At 40.5% G+C, this 16,899-nt stretch overlaps 1 protein-coding gene across 3 annotated transcripts in view; it reads left to right on the top strand.

The window, feature by feature from the left end:
* Positions 1–16,165, top strand: part of rapgef4a (Rap guanine nucleotide exchange factor 4a) — a 44,934-nt gene extending 28,769 nt beyond the window's left edge. For 2 of the 3 annotated variants that reach the window (XM_080456908.1, XM_080456907.1), the window contains exons 9-28: positions 248–308; positions 763–839; positions 918–1,064; positions 2,542–2,657; positions 4,526–4,611; positions 5,161–5,239; positions 5,573–5,723; positions 6,310–6,398; positions 6,773–6,803; positions 6,999–7,077; positions 7,825–7,971; positions 8,812–8,909; positions 9,388–9,513; positions 9,682–9,860; positions 13,259–13,349; positions 13,436–13,486; positions 13,740–13,827; positions 14,196–14,260; positions 14,352–14,406; positions 15,463–16,164. In XM_080456908.1, the coding sequence (XP_080313034.1) occupies positions 248–308; positions 763–839; positions 918–1,064; positions 2,542–2,657; positions 4,526–4,611; positions 5,161–5,239; positions 5,573–5,723; positions 6,310–6,398; positions 6,773–6,803; positions 6,999–7,077; positions 7,825–7,971; positions 8,812–8,909; positions 9,388–9,513; positions 9,682–9,860; positions 13,259–13,349; positions 13,436–13,486; positions 13,740–13,827; positions 14,196–14,260; positions 14,352–14,406; positions 15,463–15,590 (1,944 nt within the window). In that variant the 3' untranslated portion in view covers positions 15,591–16,164. Of the gene's footprint in view, positions 1–247; positions 309–762; positions 840–917; positions 1,065–2,541; positions 2,658–4,525; positions 4,612–5,160; positions 5,240–5,572; positions 5,724–6,309; positions 6,399–6,772; positions 6,804–6,998; positions 7,078–7,824; positions 7,972–8,811; positions 8,910–9,387; positions 9,514–9,681; positions 9,861–13,258; positions 13,350–13,435; positions 13,487–13,739; positions 13,828–14,195; positions 14,261–14,351; positions 14,407–15,462 lie in introns of all 3 variants that reach the window. The other variant, XM_080456909.1, reaches the window with a different exon arrangement.
* The last annotated feature ends 734 nt before the right edge of the window (positions 16,166–16,899 follow it).

The following is a 16,899-nucleotide window of genomic DNA, read 5'->3' as shown; positions in this document are numbered from 1 at the left end:
ATGATCTCCTGGCGGAGAAAATCATGATTAGGTTAATGTTCTTCAAATAAAATAATTTTAGCTTAGTTTAGCTACTGTTCTGCACAGGGATGCAACTGAAGAATTTGAGGCGTTAAACTAAAGTAGTACGGTATATTGATTATTGATTTGGCTGGTTATAATCTTTTATGGTGGTTAAGTTAAGTAAAATAAATAAAAAGTAAAGTGAGAATACAAATTAATATTCCTGTATACTTTGTATTTACAGGTAAAGAGAGAATTGGCTGGAGTGCTGATATTTGAGTCTCATGCCAAAGCAGGAACAGTGTGTAAGTAACCCTATGATAATAAAAGGGACCTTGTCACAAAATCCTGGTGACATGGATATGGTAGCATAGGCAATGGCCTTATAAAAACTTTTATTCAGTGGCTAAATGAATCCCACAGATCCCAGATTAGGCAAGATACCAAATGCTATATCTGTAATCATTGATGTAACCTGTCATTAATCTGAGATTATTTTTTGAGGGTGTTTGTGTGATTATTTTAGGGTGTTTGTGTGACCCCAGGGTTAATGAAACACATTAACCCTGGGGTCCCTATTTTGGGCATGTTATTATGGGTGAAATATAAGAAATTAATTAATTTAAAACAATTTCATTAAGCAGATCTATTAAATAGAAGATCTACAATCTTACAAACCGAGCTCCAAGATCTGCTATTTTCCCTATTTGTCGAATGACAAAGTATATGGAGTGGTTAATTCTCTCTTTTTCTTTCCAGTGTTCAACCAAGGGGAGGAAGGCACATCATGGTACATTATCCTCAAGGGCTCAGTCAATGTTGTCATCTATGGAAAAGTAGGTGTTAATCCAATGAATCTAACATATTACTATTTGTTACCCCAGAATATGTAATGTTGTCTCTAATCCATGCAGGGGGTTGTTTGCACATTACACGAAGGAGATGACTTCGGGAAGCTAGCTCTTGTCAACGATGCACCCCGTGCTGCTTCCATTGTCTTGCGAGAAGATAATTGTCACTTTCTGAGAGTGGACAAGGAGGACTTCAACAGGATCTTGAGGGTGAGTCTCTCATTGTGCTCAGTATTAAATGCAATATTGGCAATACAATTGTCTCTATTGCCCTCTGTTGGTTGAGGCTCAGCATTACAGTTATATGTTGTACAATTACTGTGTAATATAATACACAAGTTCAGCACCTATTTACTCACCTCACTAATAATAATACATACAAGGTCACTTGTGTAACTTAAAGATAGACTTAACAGACATACCTTCAAACGACTATATAAATCTGTCCTCTGGCCAATGCACCGTCTGCATGCACAGTAACATCCATTAGCATTTGGGTACATTTGTACATGAGTAACAAATAGATACAAAAATAAAAGAAAAACTGAGGATTTTACTGTCCGTTTTATCACAATAGCCTTATTTAGTCAGCAAGGTACTGATTGTTTGAACTTGGAGGCGGATGATAGTTATCTGTGTTCAGAAGCAGATAAGCAAGAAGCCCGGGTGTATGATGCTCATGCAGGTCTCCTCACTGTGTGTGAACCTCCTGTTGGATCAGACTGGCCTGTCTGTGGGCCCTCAGAATGCTGATCTCCAAACTCTGCTGGTCCACTGGACAAGCCAACTAATCCTTCCTGCTGAGTAACCAGCGAGCTGAGGTTACTGCCACTGCATGTGAAACACTCACGGATATTTTTTAGAAAGAGAGCAGAGAGCAAATTATTGTAGCGATGATGTAAGATGATCATAAAGAAAGGTAAACGTTATATTTTGTTCTACTGCCTGTTGACAATGAAACTGCAGAGACATACCCATAACAAAAACAGAGTCAAGACCAGGTAGGTGAGACCTGAAGAAAATTACAAACAAGTTGTCACTATGTTGCAAAAGATAAGCATCTTTGCAAAGTTAAAATATTCCCACAGAGACCTGGGTTCAATTGTGACTCTCGTTTGGCCGGGCACTACAAACAAACACAATTGGCAGTGTTTGTGGCTAGGAAGCTGGCGAGAGATCATGTCCTTGTCACTGAACTAATGACCCCTGCTGGTTGGCCCTGTTCAGTGGGGACGGAATCTGGGAGAGATGGCGTGAAGCTCTGCACGTTACACTCGACTCACCCGGTTAAACGCCTCGCTGTCAGGTGAAAAGAAGCAGCTGGTGACTCCATGTGTATGTTAGGAGGCACATGGTTGTCTGCACCCTCCCCATGTCGACAGCAGAGGTTGGCAGCGACAGAAGGCCGCATTGGGGATTGTCAATTACTAAATTAGGGAAAATGGGGGGAAATGCCAAAACAAAGTGATTATGGTTATTTTGAGTTCAAGATCAGATCTTGAACAGTCACTTATTTTTCTGTCATAGAATTAATTACACAATTAATTAATTAATTAATTAATTAATTAAGTGTGTGTGTGTGTGTGTGTGTGTGTGTGTGTGTGTGTGTGTGTGTGTGTGTGTGTGTGTGTGTGTGTGTGTGTGTGTGTGTGTGTGTGTGTGTGTGTGTGTGGGTGTGTGTCTCAAGGATGTGGAGGCCAACACAGTGCGTCTTAAGGAGCATGAGCAGGATGTTCTGGTCCTGGAGAAGAGTTCCAGCAGCACTCGCAGCTCCATCCGTGGAACCACCTCATCCCATTACAAGTAAATGTTCAAATAAGTTTTATACAGCTTGAAATTACACTGTTCTATCTGAGTTCAGAGTCACAGCCACTTCAATTCTGTATTGTATTGTTTCATGCTTTTATACAGTATTTTGTGTAAAACTAATTTTTTCTTCACTGTTTTGTTTATTTCAAGATTCAGAGAAATAGACAAGAATATGCAGAGTCAATATCAAAAGTAAAAATATATAAAAATAATTAAATTGTACAATCTTACTCCAGCAAGGAGGATATACCCTGAATCAAGTTTTTTTCAAAACAAACAAACAAAGACAACACACGGACAAATGTGCAGATAGAAAGAGAATAATAACTAAACAAACATTATACCACATAATACACATCACAACAAAACAAAACATGGCTTGATCACCCCACAAAGCAAAACATATAATGATGAACATAACAATAAACTTCTCACACATAACATGAAGTACTTTTTGGTCTGAACCGTATAATTCTAGGGTCTCGATTTGCAGAGAACAGACTTAGAACAATAGAATACGCTAGGGTTCATGTGGTTAAACCCACCGGATAGGTCTGAGCATGTTTAAAGCTCCATCTTACTGTAGCACAGCATGAAGCAGGCAAAAGTAGCAGGTGGTTCCCTGTATCCTGAGCAGATGCTAGCTGCTGCAGAGCTGGCCCACGGGCATTGGCCAACAAGCAGTTCAAACACATACTGTAGTGAGCCAGAGAGAGGAAACATATGACTGTGTCTCAAGCAGAAGGCAGCTGCCTGCTGCCTCTTAGCCTGATTAGTTGCAGGCCTTCGAAAGCAAAGGTTTATGTGTGGAGGTACCTGGAAATCAATATCATTGAGTCACACGACATTTCCATGGCAGGTAGCTTGTCACTAGCAGTTATCATTGTAAGATTAAAACCTGTTTTCATGAAAGGAATTGGTAGCTACAACAAATTATGTCACTTTAGTAAAGTCAGAGTCCATTCATGTAGTTTCCATATTTAAATAAATCACATCACATTGGACAAATGTAAGTGACATGTTGTTTGCCCTTAATTATGGATTATCCTACCCTGAGGAGGCCACTCTAATGCCAAAAATCAGCCAAATTAAGGCACCTTCATTTCAGAAGATAGCATAAAATGCTGCCTGATATCTTCTGAATTGGACAGTCCTTGATGTCTGTCTGCCAGTGCCTTCGAATGCTGCCTTTCCATTTGAGACAGAGCCAATGACTGCAGTGATTTCAATGGAGGCATCACTGTGGTGACATATTGGTAATGATGCCCTGACTCCTGGGGAAAAGGCAGGCCTGGCAGGTCACAATCACTCCGCGTGAGTCGCCCTGTAATCAACTCCTCCTCACGCATATAACGGTGGCAAAGCGTGTCAACCTCGTCTTGTCCCCTTGTAGTTGTGGAGACACAACATTAGCTTCCAGGTCTAACACTGTTAAGAAATGAAAACAAACATTGCCTGGCCTGTGTTTATCCTCCTTTCTTGTGTGTGTTGATCCTCTGTCCAAGATCAGCTGTGTCTGCCTTTTTCCATTTAACTCTGAAAGTGTTAAAAAGCTAAGACCTCTGTGATTGTAATGGCTGATATATACTCTGTTGTACGACTGTGTCCCATGACGAAAATAGCCGATATACAAGCTTGCAACATGTTGCATTGCAACGCATTGTGAGCTTGTAGATTGGCTAATTTCTGTGAAGGACATCATCGTTAGACGAAGTATAAATCTGTAGTCCAAGTAGTAAATGGAACAATGAGACCACAGACCTAGAAGAGTTGAGGGCCATAGTTGTGTCATTAAGCAGTAAGTCTTAGAGCCATTGTTTCTTGATTAGCAGAGGATGACCTTTTGTTCTGTGTCTCTCCAGATACACTGTGATGTCGGGGACACCGGAGAAGATCCTGGAGCATTTCCTTGAAATGATGCGATTGGACTCTCAATTCACAGAGTCAGGTACTGCACATAATGCAACATTCAATACAACAGCTCAGTAGTATCTAATGTGAACTATCAATGTCACGGCCATTAAGGATTTCATAAAGCAGTGAAACCACCGCCTCCACTTTCTCTCCCTGTGCGCTGGTCGTCTCCTCATGTGTGTGCTGTAGGGCATCGTATTCTCTGCTCTGACCTGTTTGTTCACATCTATAATTAGCCCTGCATCACAGGGCTGATGTAATTAGCAACGGCTGTGTGAACACTTATGGTTTTCATTTTCCAACAGAGGTGACAGAGGAGCTGGGGCCGTGTGGAGCGAGCTCTGAAAGGCCACAGTTTTAGCCTGCAGGTCTGACAAGACTTTGATGTGCTCTGGCATCACAGGTGCCTGACATGACTCTGTTTCTCTCTGTCTCTCACTCTCTATCTCTCGCTTTCTGTCCGTCTGTCTGTCTGTCTGTCTGTCTGTCTGTCTCTTTCTCTCTCTCTCTCTCTCTCTCTCTCTCTCTCTCTCTCTCTCTCTCTCTCTCTCTCTCTCTCTCTCTCCCCCTCTGTCCTTCACAGATCCAGTCCTGGATGACTTTGTGCTCATGCACTGTGTGTTCATCTCCAACAGTCAACTTTGCCCAGTGCTCATGGCCCAATATCCTTTAATACTTCACAGTGTGTCTGTGTGAACAGAGCTAATCTTGCCACAATCATGTTTTATCTTTTTTTAATATTGAATTGATAATGGAAGTCAATGGAACTGTGTTCGCACTGACACCTTACCCAAATTCGTCATAGATGCGTCATAGACAAATGACATCAGATGTCATAGGCTGGTCACATGAAGTCCAAGATCTACATTGGAGTCAAGTCCGAGAGACACACCGTTTCAACGTGGATCCCCCAAAAAATCCTAGTTTCAATCATGTGTGTTAATCTTGTCTGTGCGACTGCAATGTTTTGGTTCTGGTCTTTAACTGCAGTGCACCTACCAGGCCCAGGCGCTGCAGGGCTCTGAGCAGGAGAAGCTGGACTACACCCTCAACAACAAGCGCAGGGTGATCCGCCTGGTACTGCAGTGGGTCTCTGTCCATGGAGATCACCTTCAGGAGGAAGACACCTCGGTTACCTTCCTAGAGGTCAGTCTCACTTATTCACATGGAAATGTATGTGACAACTCCTGTTTTGTTTAAGCCCTGATGAAGATCACTGAGTGATCGAAGCGTTGACACCAATAAAAATACAGCGGAGCTTTTGCAGGATTACCAGTGTGCAGACTTTATTCCTTCTGATGATACTGCTGTTTGTCCTGCACCTGGCCTTCTTCACACCTCCTGTTAACCACATTAATCCTGGCATTCCTATTTTGCGCAAATGTTCAGAAATTGTGTTGTTTTTTATTTAAAAAAAATAATATTTGTCGTATGGCAAACTATATTGTTAAATTATATACAGTAGATTATCACCCGGGCATTCGTCGTTGGCTGAGGTTATCTATCTATAAATTACCAGTGGCATATTGGTTAACGAAGGCTACGATGAATACCTGCACAGTGTTTTTTTTTATCACAATAGCCTTATTTAGTCAGAAAGGCGACGATGAAGTTGCATTTTGTCAACACTGTCTGCAACCATGTGTGACGTACTGCATTCCTGTTGCAGTGGTCGCACACAATGGCACTCTAGGGCTTTTTCCTGCCTTTGAGAGTGTGCTGTATTTTGCAGGAGTTTCTAGTGGCTGTGTCTGATGATGCCAAGGTGATTCCACCACTCAGGGATCAACTACCAGAGTTGGAGAGAATTGTGAAGCTAAAGTAAGCATGTGTTGGTTGTGTAGGGTTGTGATACAGAAATGCCCAATTGTATGACTGGTCAAAAATAACATATCTTGAAACTCACAGTGTGTAGCATCCATTTCTGGCGACATCGTCGTATGACAAGAAATGTAAATTAACACAACCAAGCTCAATAGTACACCCCCCCAAAAATCTGTATTTATAGGAATATGCTATGAGGATTTTGTGATGTTGTCTAACTGTGTGACCTACGAAGCATATTTTTCAGGGACCTTAAAATTCCTAGCAATACCTTGGCATTTATTTTCCTAGAATACGATTGTTTTCCTAAATAGAGGCTCAAAATACTGTTCCTCCCAGTAGTTGCTCAGTTATTATTTCTTCCGTTTCAGCACTGAAGATGCCAGATCATCACAGAAAAAGGTATTAAATACAACTCAAATGTTTTCAACTATAAAGTTAAGATACTAACGTTTTTGTTATATTTCTTTCATTTAATTTCATTTTATTTTGTTTCGCACGTAGTAGTGTATCACAGTACAATATAATTCCTATCAAAGGATAATAATTCATTTATAGGATGTTGGACATACATGTACTTGTTCTATCCTTCTGCAGCACAAAATCCTACTGCGGCAGTTCAGTATGGGAGACGAGAAGCTCCAGAAACGCCAGCCCATCAAGAGTAAAGATGAAAGTAAGTACAAGACATGGCTACAGCAGCTGGTGTCAGTCCCAGGGTAAAAGGTGGATCCATGACAATATTTGTTACCAAGCTATGGTGTTAATGTATGTTATTGTCAGCATATTTGGCACCTATTGGCACAGGACAGTAGCATCACTAGCATGGTATTCTGTATGAAATCTTACATTTAACTTCAATCAATCAATCAATCAAGCTTTATTTATAGAGCACATAAAATAAATAAAAAACATAGTCGACCAAAGTGCTGCACGAGTTAAAAGCAAAGCAATACATCAAAAGCGAAGAAGAAAAATACATGTACATGTGTAAACACAACATAAAACAAGCATACATACATATACTATCTACACACACACACACACACACACACACACACACACACACACACACACACACACACACACACACACACACACACACACACACACACACACACACACACACACACACACACACACACACACACACATGTGTTATGCTGTAAGAAAATCCTGTTTACACATCAAATAACCATTTGTCTGCTTTATAAATGGCAGGATAATGAAATAGAAATCTTTTTAACACGGCAATGGATTAATGCTCCCTCGGTGGTATACTCCTCAGTGTTTTGACAACTGGTTGTCATCTGTGAAGGGATGGGTTGGGACTTGTTAAGAATTCTCCTTCTCATTTTGCCCTATCACCATCTCATTCCCCTTTGTTTATTACCCTGTATGTGCTGCGCATATCTGCTTACAGTCCTGTTCAAAGTTTACTGCCCTGACCACACCTACACCACGATCCGGGTCGCCGTGTCCACCTCGGTCAGCGAGGTCATCAGCGCCGTGGCCGATAAACTTGGGTCAGCGGAGGACCTCCTCCTGGTCAGCCTCAGTTCGGCTGGAGGTGAGAACGCCGGCAGCCACGTGTTAATCAAATGATGGAAGACGCTTGTCTTGCACAAGTCATCCATCCAGGGATTCCTCTATTTGCAGAGCACCCCGGATCGTGTTAAGCTCATTAATCAGTCATGTAATTAATGAGAAACGAGTTGCTTTTGAACTGCTCTGAATGGCTGCTAGGTGCTAAAGCCCGATTTATACTTAGTTGCGCTCGGGTGTTGCACACCAAAAACTATTCTACAAGCTCACAACGCATCGCAGCACGACGCGTTGTGAGCTTGTAGAACTGCCATTTTCAGTGTGCGACACCCAAGCGCAAACTAAGTATAACTTAGGCTTACCATCTGGGCAGTGGGCCATGGACAAGCAGCTCAAGGGAAAACCTCAACTCAGTATTTCTTTCTTGGCTCCAACTCATAACATTCTACACAGGCATGTGGCTGCCATTGGCTGGTACTTGTTGTATGGATATTCCACTGTCTCTGCCAAGAAGCACTAATTATTAGCCTATGTTTGACCTACAATACTAGGCAAGTGAATCATTTCTGAACTGAAGCTACACTGTGTCGTTTCGAGGTGGTAATCATACCACCATTTGTGTTGAGCTATGCAAGTCCAAATAAAAAATCTAGTTTTCCCTGTTTAGCACTCAGAGTTGGCAAAAGAAAACAATCCCATTTACTGCAGACCTAGGTGGTACATAAGCTCTGCAAATGTATAGCATCATAAGTTCAAGAACATTCAAAGTACTCTAAAGAGCCATATATACAGTACCATGTATACCATGTATTTTTAGAAAGTCTTATCCACACCATTTTAAAATGTTTTGTTTTGTTTCTTTTAGATAAAGTCATCCTGAAACCCAATGATATTTCAGTGTTCTCCACACTCAGCATAAATGGACGTCTGTTTGTCTGCCCCAGGGATCAACTAGATTCACTGGTGCGTTAATGCCTCTGAAAAAAACACATTACTCAACACATTCTCACTCTGTATAGGCGGGCATTCAAACAGATTCAACTCCAGTAATTCACTGAGGGCCTGCCTCAGGTTGTACATCTCTAGCATCTGTTGGCAAGACTGCTTAATCTTCCCCCAATTTGTCATGTAATCTACCATGTAACATTCAGTATATACATACAGCTTATTATATTGATATTGTCCATACTTTTGCAAACAATTTTAATATAAACTTTGCAATCTTTCTGCAGAACTGTTTTTTATTTTTCTTGTATTGATTTGCTTTGTTTTGGCATGAGCTAGGACCAAAATATTTCAGTCAAATGGATATGCAATTTCCCTCTTGACCTGTGCTGTGCTATTCTTTACTGAATGACAATAGTTGTATAGATTCTACACTACACATATTCTACAAGGTGAGGCTAGTAGTAAATACTGAATGGTGTTTTCTGTGTTGCAGACGCCTTTACCTGAGCAGGAAGGTCCTTCTATGGGAGCATTAACTACATTTGAGTTGATGAGCTCTAAGGATGTGGCATACCATATTACCCTTTATGACTGGGAGCTCTTCGACTGTGTACATGAGGTATGACAGAAGATTCATCATCATTCCAAGATTAAAATAAATTCATTATGATTTATGACTATTTACTTCAAGCATATAGCTTGAGTATCTTTTGCTTAAACTCATCGGATGTTGCACGGTGCAGAATGACAACTGAGCCCTTTTGGTGCGCATGTGATGTTCCAACAGCATGAACTCATCTATCACACTTTCGGGAGGCAGAACTTCAAGAGGACGACAGCCAACCTGGATCTGTTCCTGCGGAGGTTCAATGAGATCCAGTTGTGGGTGATCACTGAGATTTGTCTGTGCTCGCATCTCAGCAAACGAGTGCAGCTTCTCAAGAAGTTTATCAAGATCGCTGCCCAGTGAGTCGCCCTTTTTTCAGCTAACATAACATAACATAACATAACATAACATAACATAACATAACATAACATAACATAACATAACATAACATAACATAACATAACATAACATAACATAACTACGGAGCCCCTAAAGGGCCATGGTGCAGATTTTTTTTTTATCTCGTTCTAACGACATATATGTCGTTCTAACATCTTATTAACTTGAGCGCTCGAGATCCTAAGCCGTTCCCACATCATAATAAAGTGTGGGAACGAGATCCTTATGTCGTGCGCTCGAGATCCTTATCTCGTTCTAACGTCTTATTAACTTGAGCGCAAGAGATCCTAAGGCGTTCCCACATCATAATAAAGTGTGGGAACGAGATCCTTATGTCGTGCGCTCAAGATCCTTATCTCGTTCTAACGTCTTATTAACTTGAGCGCTCGAGATCCTAAGGTGTTCCCTCAAGATCCTTATACTCACCTTTACGCACGGTGGATTTACTTGGATTATGCGATATAATAGCCTGTGCGACAGTGTGCGTCCATCCTATTCTTTATTATGGTGAACGAATTGATGCTATTATTATAATACTAATAATTATTATTATCGTTTTGTCCTTGTTGGTGTACAAGTTGGTTCTGGTTGCAATGGATACAGTAGCTGTCGGGCGGGGCACACAATGGCGCAGAATGGCAACATCAGGCTCGCTCTCTCTCTCTCTCTCTCTCTCTCTCTCTCTCTCTCTCTCTCTGCTAATTCTCAACTAATTTTCCTATGATCACCAGAAGTGAGAGTGTCAATTCCTTGATCAAATATGGTTTTATTCAAAGGAAATCAAAGGCTACAGCTTATGGAGCCAACATCGGTATAGTGTCCAAGCGTCTCAGAAAGAGTTTTCACCGCAACACAATTCCATTGCTCAGGAAATAAACAACGGATTACAATAATATAACATTCCCTATAATCAGTAACATGTAGGTGATACCTATGTCTATCAAATATGGTTTTATTGAAAGGCAATCAAAGGCTAGATCAAGCTTAGAAAGCAAACATCGGGTAATATCCGACGCTACGGCGGGGCCTCGGTGCGGCTGCTGAGTAAGACTATAGGACACTCATTTATGACATTGTGCCACTCAACTCTTAGCAACAAATTTTTCATACATATATATATATATTGTATTTTCATACAATAGGCCTATAGATTACATTTCAATATTAAAAGTAAATAGAAAAACAACACTTCTGGGTCCAATTAGTCTAGTTTTGTAATAGAGAGGAATGGTCACATATTCCCACCTATAAACATGTTTTTGCCCAATGCTGACAGCTGGTCAGCAGGTGGTTTCATGAATAGACAATATTTTGGACCAATTAGAAATATATATATATTTGCAAAAGCAGTGTTGGGTAACTAGTAAAGGTATTAAATTGGTTGTCAGTGGCTGGCAGTGCAGTGTGCACTGCACATCTAATCGCAAAAACCTGTCGCTTATTTTGTCTTGATCAACAGCGATACATTTGACAAAATACAGCGAAATCCCCAAATTCTTAATGTCCAGTAAGCAATAGGAATTAACTGCAAACAAATTCAAAGTTGTATGCTATCAATATCACACAAAAGTAGAGAGAAGCTGTGATCTCTGCACCTCACAAACAAATGGACAAGAAATAATCATTTTGCAAACAACATCATGTTCTGTTCGTTTGTCAACAATGATCTAAATGGAAAGTTTATTTCAGCAACTAGAAAGTGACAGTTTGACATAGTTTGAGACGTTTTTGCTGCAGGCCAGTCCTCGTTTAAGTTCATTGCTTTCATCTGTTGTTCTGCTGTGCATATGGCATATCTCCGCCAGGCCAGGTTTACCTACCCAGGCCATGAAATTCATAGGCAGTCATATTAGCCAATTAGAATGAAATCTGCTAAAACTGACTCATATACTGATACAGAACCATATATAGGCTATATATTGTCGCTGTCGGATGGAAACCTTGTATGTTCTTTTTTTATTATTATTTTAAAACAATTTAAAATTGTGAAAATAGCCAATCTGCAAGCTATACTTATTAATAATTAAGACATATTATATTTTAAATAGTGAAATATCAACTAAAGTCATTATTAGTGCAAGTTCAATCACATTTTATTTGAATGAAAATAACTTGTGGGGAAAATACATAAAATCTCTAATCTGTGAATCTAATGTGATTCAAGACCAGGGCTGAAAGTGACATAATTGAGACCAGTATAACTTTATACAAATATTGGTAATTTGCCAACACATTATTTTGTGAAATAAATGGGTTATATTTCACAGATAGTTATTCTTGTACTATATTAAAATATCATCCTGTAGCACTGTAGCTCCATTGATCAAGGAATTGACACTCTCACTTCTGGTGATCATAGGAAAATTAGAATCACAGATTTTCGTTGAGAATTAGCAGAGAGAGAGAGAGAGAGAGAGAGAGAGAGAGAGAGAGAGAGAGAGAGAGCGAGCCTGATGTTGCCATTCTGCGCCGTTGTGTGCCCGGCCCGACAGCTACTGTATCCATTGCAACCAGAACCAACTTGTACACCAACAAGGACAAAACGATAATAATAATTATTAGTATTATAATAATAGCATCAATTCGTTCACCATAATAAAGAATAGGATGGACGCACACTGTCGCACAGGCTATTATATCGCATAATCCAAGTAAATCCACCGTGCGTAAAGGTGAGTATAAGGATCTTGAGGGAACATCTTAGGATCTCGAGCGCTCAAGTTAATAAGACGTTAGAACGAGATAAGGATCTTGAGCGCACGACATAAGGATCTCGTTCCCACACTTTATTATGATGTGGGAACGTCTTAGGATCTCGAGCGCTCAAGTTAATAAGACGTTAGAACGAGATAAGGATCTCGAGCGCACGACATAAGGATCTCGTTCCCACACTTTATTATGATGTGGGAACGGCTTAGGATCTCGAGCGCTCAAGTTAATAAGATGTTAGAACGACATATATGTCGTTAGAACGAGATTAAAATAAAATCTGCACCATGGCCCTTTAGGGGCTCCGTACATAACATAACATAACATAACATAACATAACATAACATAACATAACATAACATAACATAACATAACATGGTATCGGGCAGAAATGTTTATCAAATGTGTTTAACTGCAATAGGAGGAATGACTACATTTGCCATGTTCTAGACTTTGACCTAATTAAGAGCTATGCAATAATTATATTATATATAAGTATTTCAAATGGCATTGCTCATGTGTGACAATAATATTGATCAGAGTTTACCGTAAATATGGGAAATGTCTTAATAATACCAATGCCTTAATAATACCAATCATATTCATAGTCATATTCCAAACGATATTTGCCTCATCATTTCTTTCATAGCTGTAAGGAGTACAGGAATCTGAACTCCTTCTTTGCCATCATCATGGGAATGAGTAATCCAGCAGTGAGCAGACTGAGTCAGACATGGGAGGTGAGTGTCTGTCTATCATCTGCACCTGCTCAAGATTATAGACACTTAAACTGTCTGTTAACCTCCCCTATCATCTATGTTGACAGAAACTTCCAAGCAAATTCAAGAGGTTTTATGGGGAATTTGAAAACTTGATGGTAAGTTGAGGCAGAGTAATTTTGTAGCCCCTTCTTGACTCTCTCCCTTCACGTGAGCTCATCTGCATGTATCTACAGTGTGCTTTTGGTTTCCGTCCAGGCAGTTATTGAGTTGAATCTCAGCATTCATGCTGTGTCAACCTGTCATTGTGGTAATCTATGAATCAGGGCACTGTTAGCCTCGGCCACCGCTGTGATGTGTCCACTTAACACAGAAATGGGACATCTCAGAACAGTGCGACTGTTTCCACAGGACCCATCCAGGAACCACCGGGCGTACCGTCTGACCGTTGCCAAGCTGGAGCCACCCATCATTCCCTTCATGCCGCTCTTGATCAAAGGTCAGAGATTGCACAGCTCACCTAGCACTGACATGACCTTTCTTTGGTGTGAATACTCTGCTGTTCTGCTGTTAGAAGAGTCATGATGTTTTCGATTCAGTTATAGGTTCACATCTACCCGTAGAGGAGTAGGAGACCCATGGTTTATTTTAATTGTTTCAGTTGTACTTAATCCACACACACACACACACACACACACACACACACACACACACACACACACACACACACACACACACACACACACACACACACACACACACACACACACACACACACACACACACACACACAATCCAATATTGCGGTGAAGTTCTTTTTGCTCTTACTTGATCTAACATGCAAACTCCTGTCATTTATTTTTCAAGACATGACATTCACTCATGAGGGCAACAAGACGTTTGTAGACAATCTGGTCAATTTTGAGAAAATGGTAAGGCAATGAATTAACATTGTTATTAGTCCTTTTAAAGCAACCTACAGATTTGTTTCCCCTTTGCTGATTGTAGCTGTTTGTTTTGCAGCGTATGATTGCTAACACAGTAAAGATCGTGAGATACTGCAGGAGCCAGCCATTCAGTAAGTGAACACTCTGCTACGTGAACCTCCTTACATTAACAAAATTAATTGGTATGAAAAAGGTTGGGGTGCCCTGGTAAGTTCAACCACATAACTGCAACGCCCCCGGTTCAATTCTGACCTGGGAGCTGTGTTGCGTCACGTGTTGTCTCTTAACCGTCACTCTCCTGTCAATCTTCACTGGCCTGTCTAAATAAAGTTTGAAAGGTAGTAAATGCTACACTGATGCCAGATCATCTGTCAAATAAAGACTTGTATGTCCTTATCTGCTTCAGAGTTTCAGGTTCAACGTGTAATTTATGCTTCGTCTTACAACGGTGCCGCACACCAAAAATGGCCCATATTCACAGTCACAATGCACCGTGACCTGTTTTGAGCTTGTATATTATCTATTTTCGGTGCACCACACTGTTGTACGATGAAGTAAAAATCACCAGGTTTAATTGCGAACGCAGCGGAAGGAGGCGCGCCGCGCAAGTGGAGCTTACTATGAAACCGTGCTCGGCTTGTGAGTGTGTGTGTGTGTGCGTGTGTGTCTGTGTGCACTGCCTGCCTGCAGCTCCTCTGACATAAGTAAATGTCCAATTTAGACGTACCATACATCAAATGAAAGGTCTTTGAAAACTGAACACACCTGTCAAGGTTGCGTTTAAGCCCGCCCCTTCCCCCGGAAGCCACGCCCCGGAGAAGGCTCCTAAAAACTCCCCATTGAAACCCCATGTTAAATGAAAAGTGCCCGAATCGCTCCGAAACTTTTTCTACCCCCCCTAAGTGGGGGTCTACGAACAAATACTTCGGGCTCGGATTGTGGCTCCGCCCCCCGGAAGTGGGTGAAACAGGCACTTCAAACACTTTGTTGAATTGTTCAAAAACATTCAAAGTTTTTTTTTTGTGTATTTGTATTTTTTTTAAATTTATTTTTATTGGTTATTTTTTTTTAAATCTTTTTTTTTCATATTTATTTTATTTTTTTTGCGTTCGCTTCCCGCGTTCGCGCGTCTTACTTGTTCATGATAATATTCTGATGCTTAATGATATGATTCTCCACTCGTTCAGGTCCAGATACCTCTCTGGCCGGTAAGAATCACCCAGACGTGCGGACCTACGTGCGCCAGCTTAGTGTGATTGACAACCAAAGGACACTTACCAAGCTCTCTCATGGACTTGAGCCTCGCAGGTCTTGAGAACAACTTGGAGAACAAGGTGTTGAGCGCTGATGCCTCTACACCACAAGAAATAAGCTTGCTTTGTATGAATTTACTTGCACAGAAACCGTTATATGGAGACCATAATGACGTAAAGCAACAACTTTATATTATTTCAGATACTCTAGAGTCATTTGAGCCCTTCATTTGGCATAATCTGTAATAGTTTGCTCATGCAAGTATTAGGTTTGGGCTGATCCGTCAACTTACTGCCCCATTATCACCATAATGTCAAAGTCACCTACAGTAACTAAAGGCACAATCCAGAAAACTGGTCTTTCAGCATATTTCTTAGATTATTGTAACATTTCAGGTGTAAACATGTATATGCTAATTCTCTAAATGTGCAAATCCTCAATATTTCTGATATTCTGTTATTTTGTATCTTTTGTATCAGATTATATTTATAAATATTTGAGTTTGTGTCTTTTATTATGTTGTAAGATGTACACATATTTATTGACCTCAGCATGCAGCTAATTATGATGTTGAGCTACGTGTGAGCACATTCCTCTTTTAAAGTCAATGCTATTCGGTAAATGCTGTTTACAGAATTTTTACCCATGTCTATTGTAAATATTAAAAAAAGAAATGTTAGATCTATTTGCTCAGTTTTCTTTCATTTATTGATTTTGATTATACTAACATTTATTGAAAGAAATGATTACCATAACGTGACTTTATGTGGAAGTAGAAGGAGCTATAATAACATTTGTCGTTTTGCGTTGTTCATGAATTATTCATCAGGAAGCCACAAAGGTGTTTGTCGCATGAGATTTTGATTTATTTGAATTGAACCTGCTACGAATTAGATTTTGCATCTAGAAAATGTAAGTTCTGACGGCGTGGCCGTTTTTGTCCAGAGAGTGGCGCTGTTGTCAGCAGAATTGCATGCAACAACAAGTCTGTTCTAGCCTGGCGTAGACAGACTATATCACTGCGTGGATATGAGTCTGGTGCTTCCATGAGGACGTTTTTTTTCCAAGGGGGCGGGATCAAAACAATGACTCGCGACGCAATTGGTTAGACCTACAAACCAACTACCAATTACAGTCTCCCATATTCGAATACTGGGCCCTGATTGGTTACCCACGTCTTCTGGAGCAGGAAATGGATTCTCTATGGAGCGGTGCCAGACCCAAATCCCAGAGTGCAATTTTTTTTTGCACTCGCAGATTCGTCTGGTCCCAGGCTAAGTCTGTTCCGCTGGGGTGGGAGGAGAAGTTGGGGCAACTTGTAAAACCACGGTTTACACACCAGCAGTGGCGTAAACTAAGTAACTAAGTAC

This window comes from Gymnoscopelus braueri (genome assembly GCF_963280865.1).
Source record: "Gymnoscopelus braueri genome assembly, chromosome: 18".
In the NCBI taxonomy this organism is placed as follows: domain Eukaryota; kingdom Metazoa; phylum Chordata; class Actinopteri; order Myctophiformes; family Myctophidae; genus Gymnoscopelus; species Gymnoscopelus braueri.
Note: the sequence above shows the minus strand (reverse complement) of the source record. Positions and strands in the feature narration are given on the sequence as shown.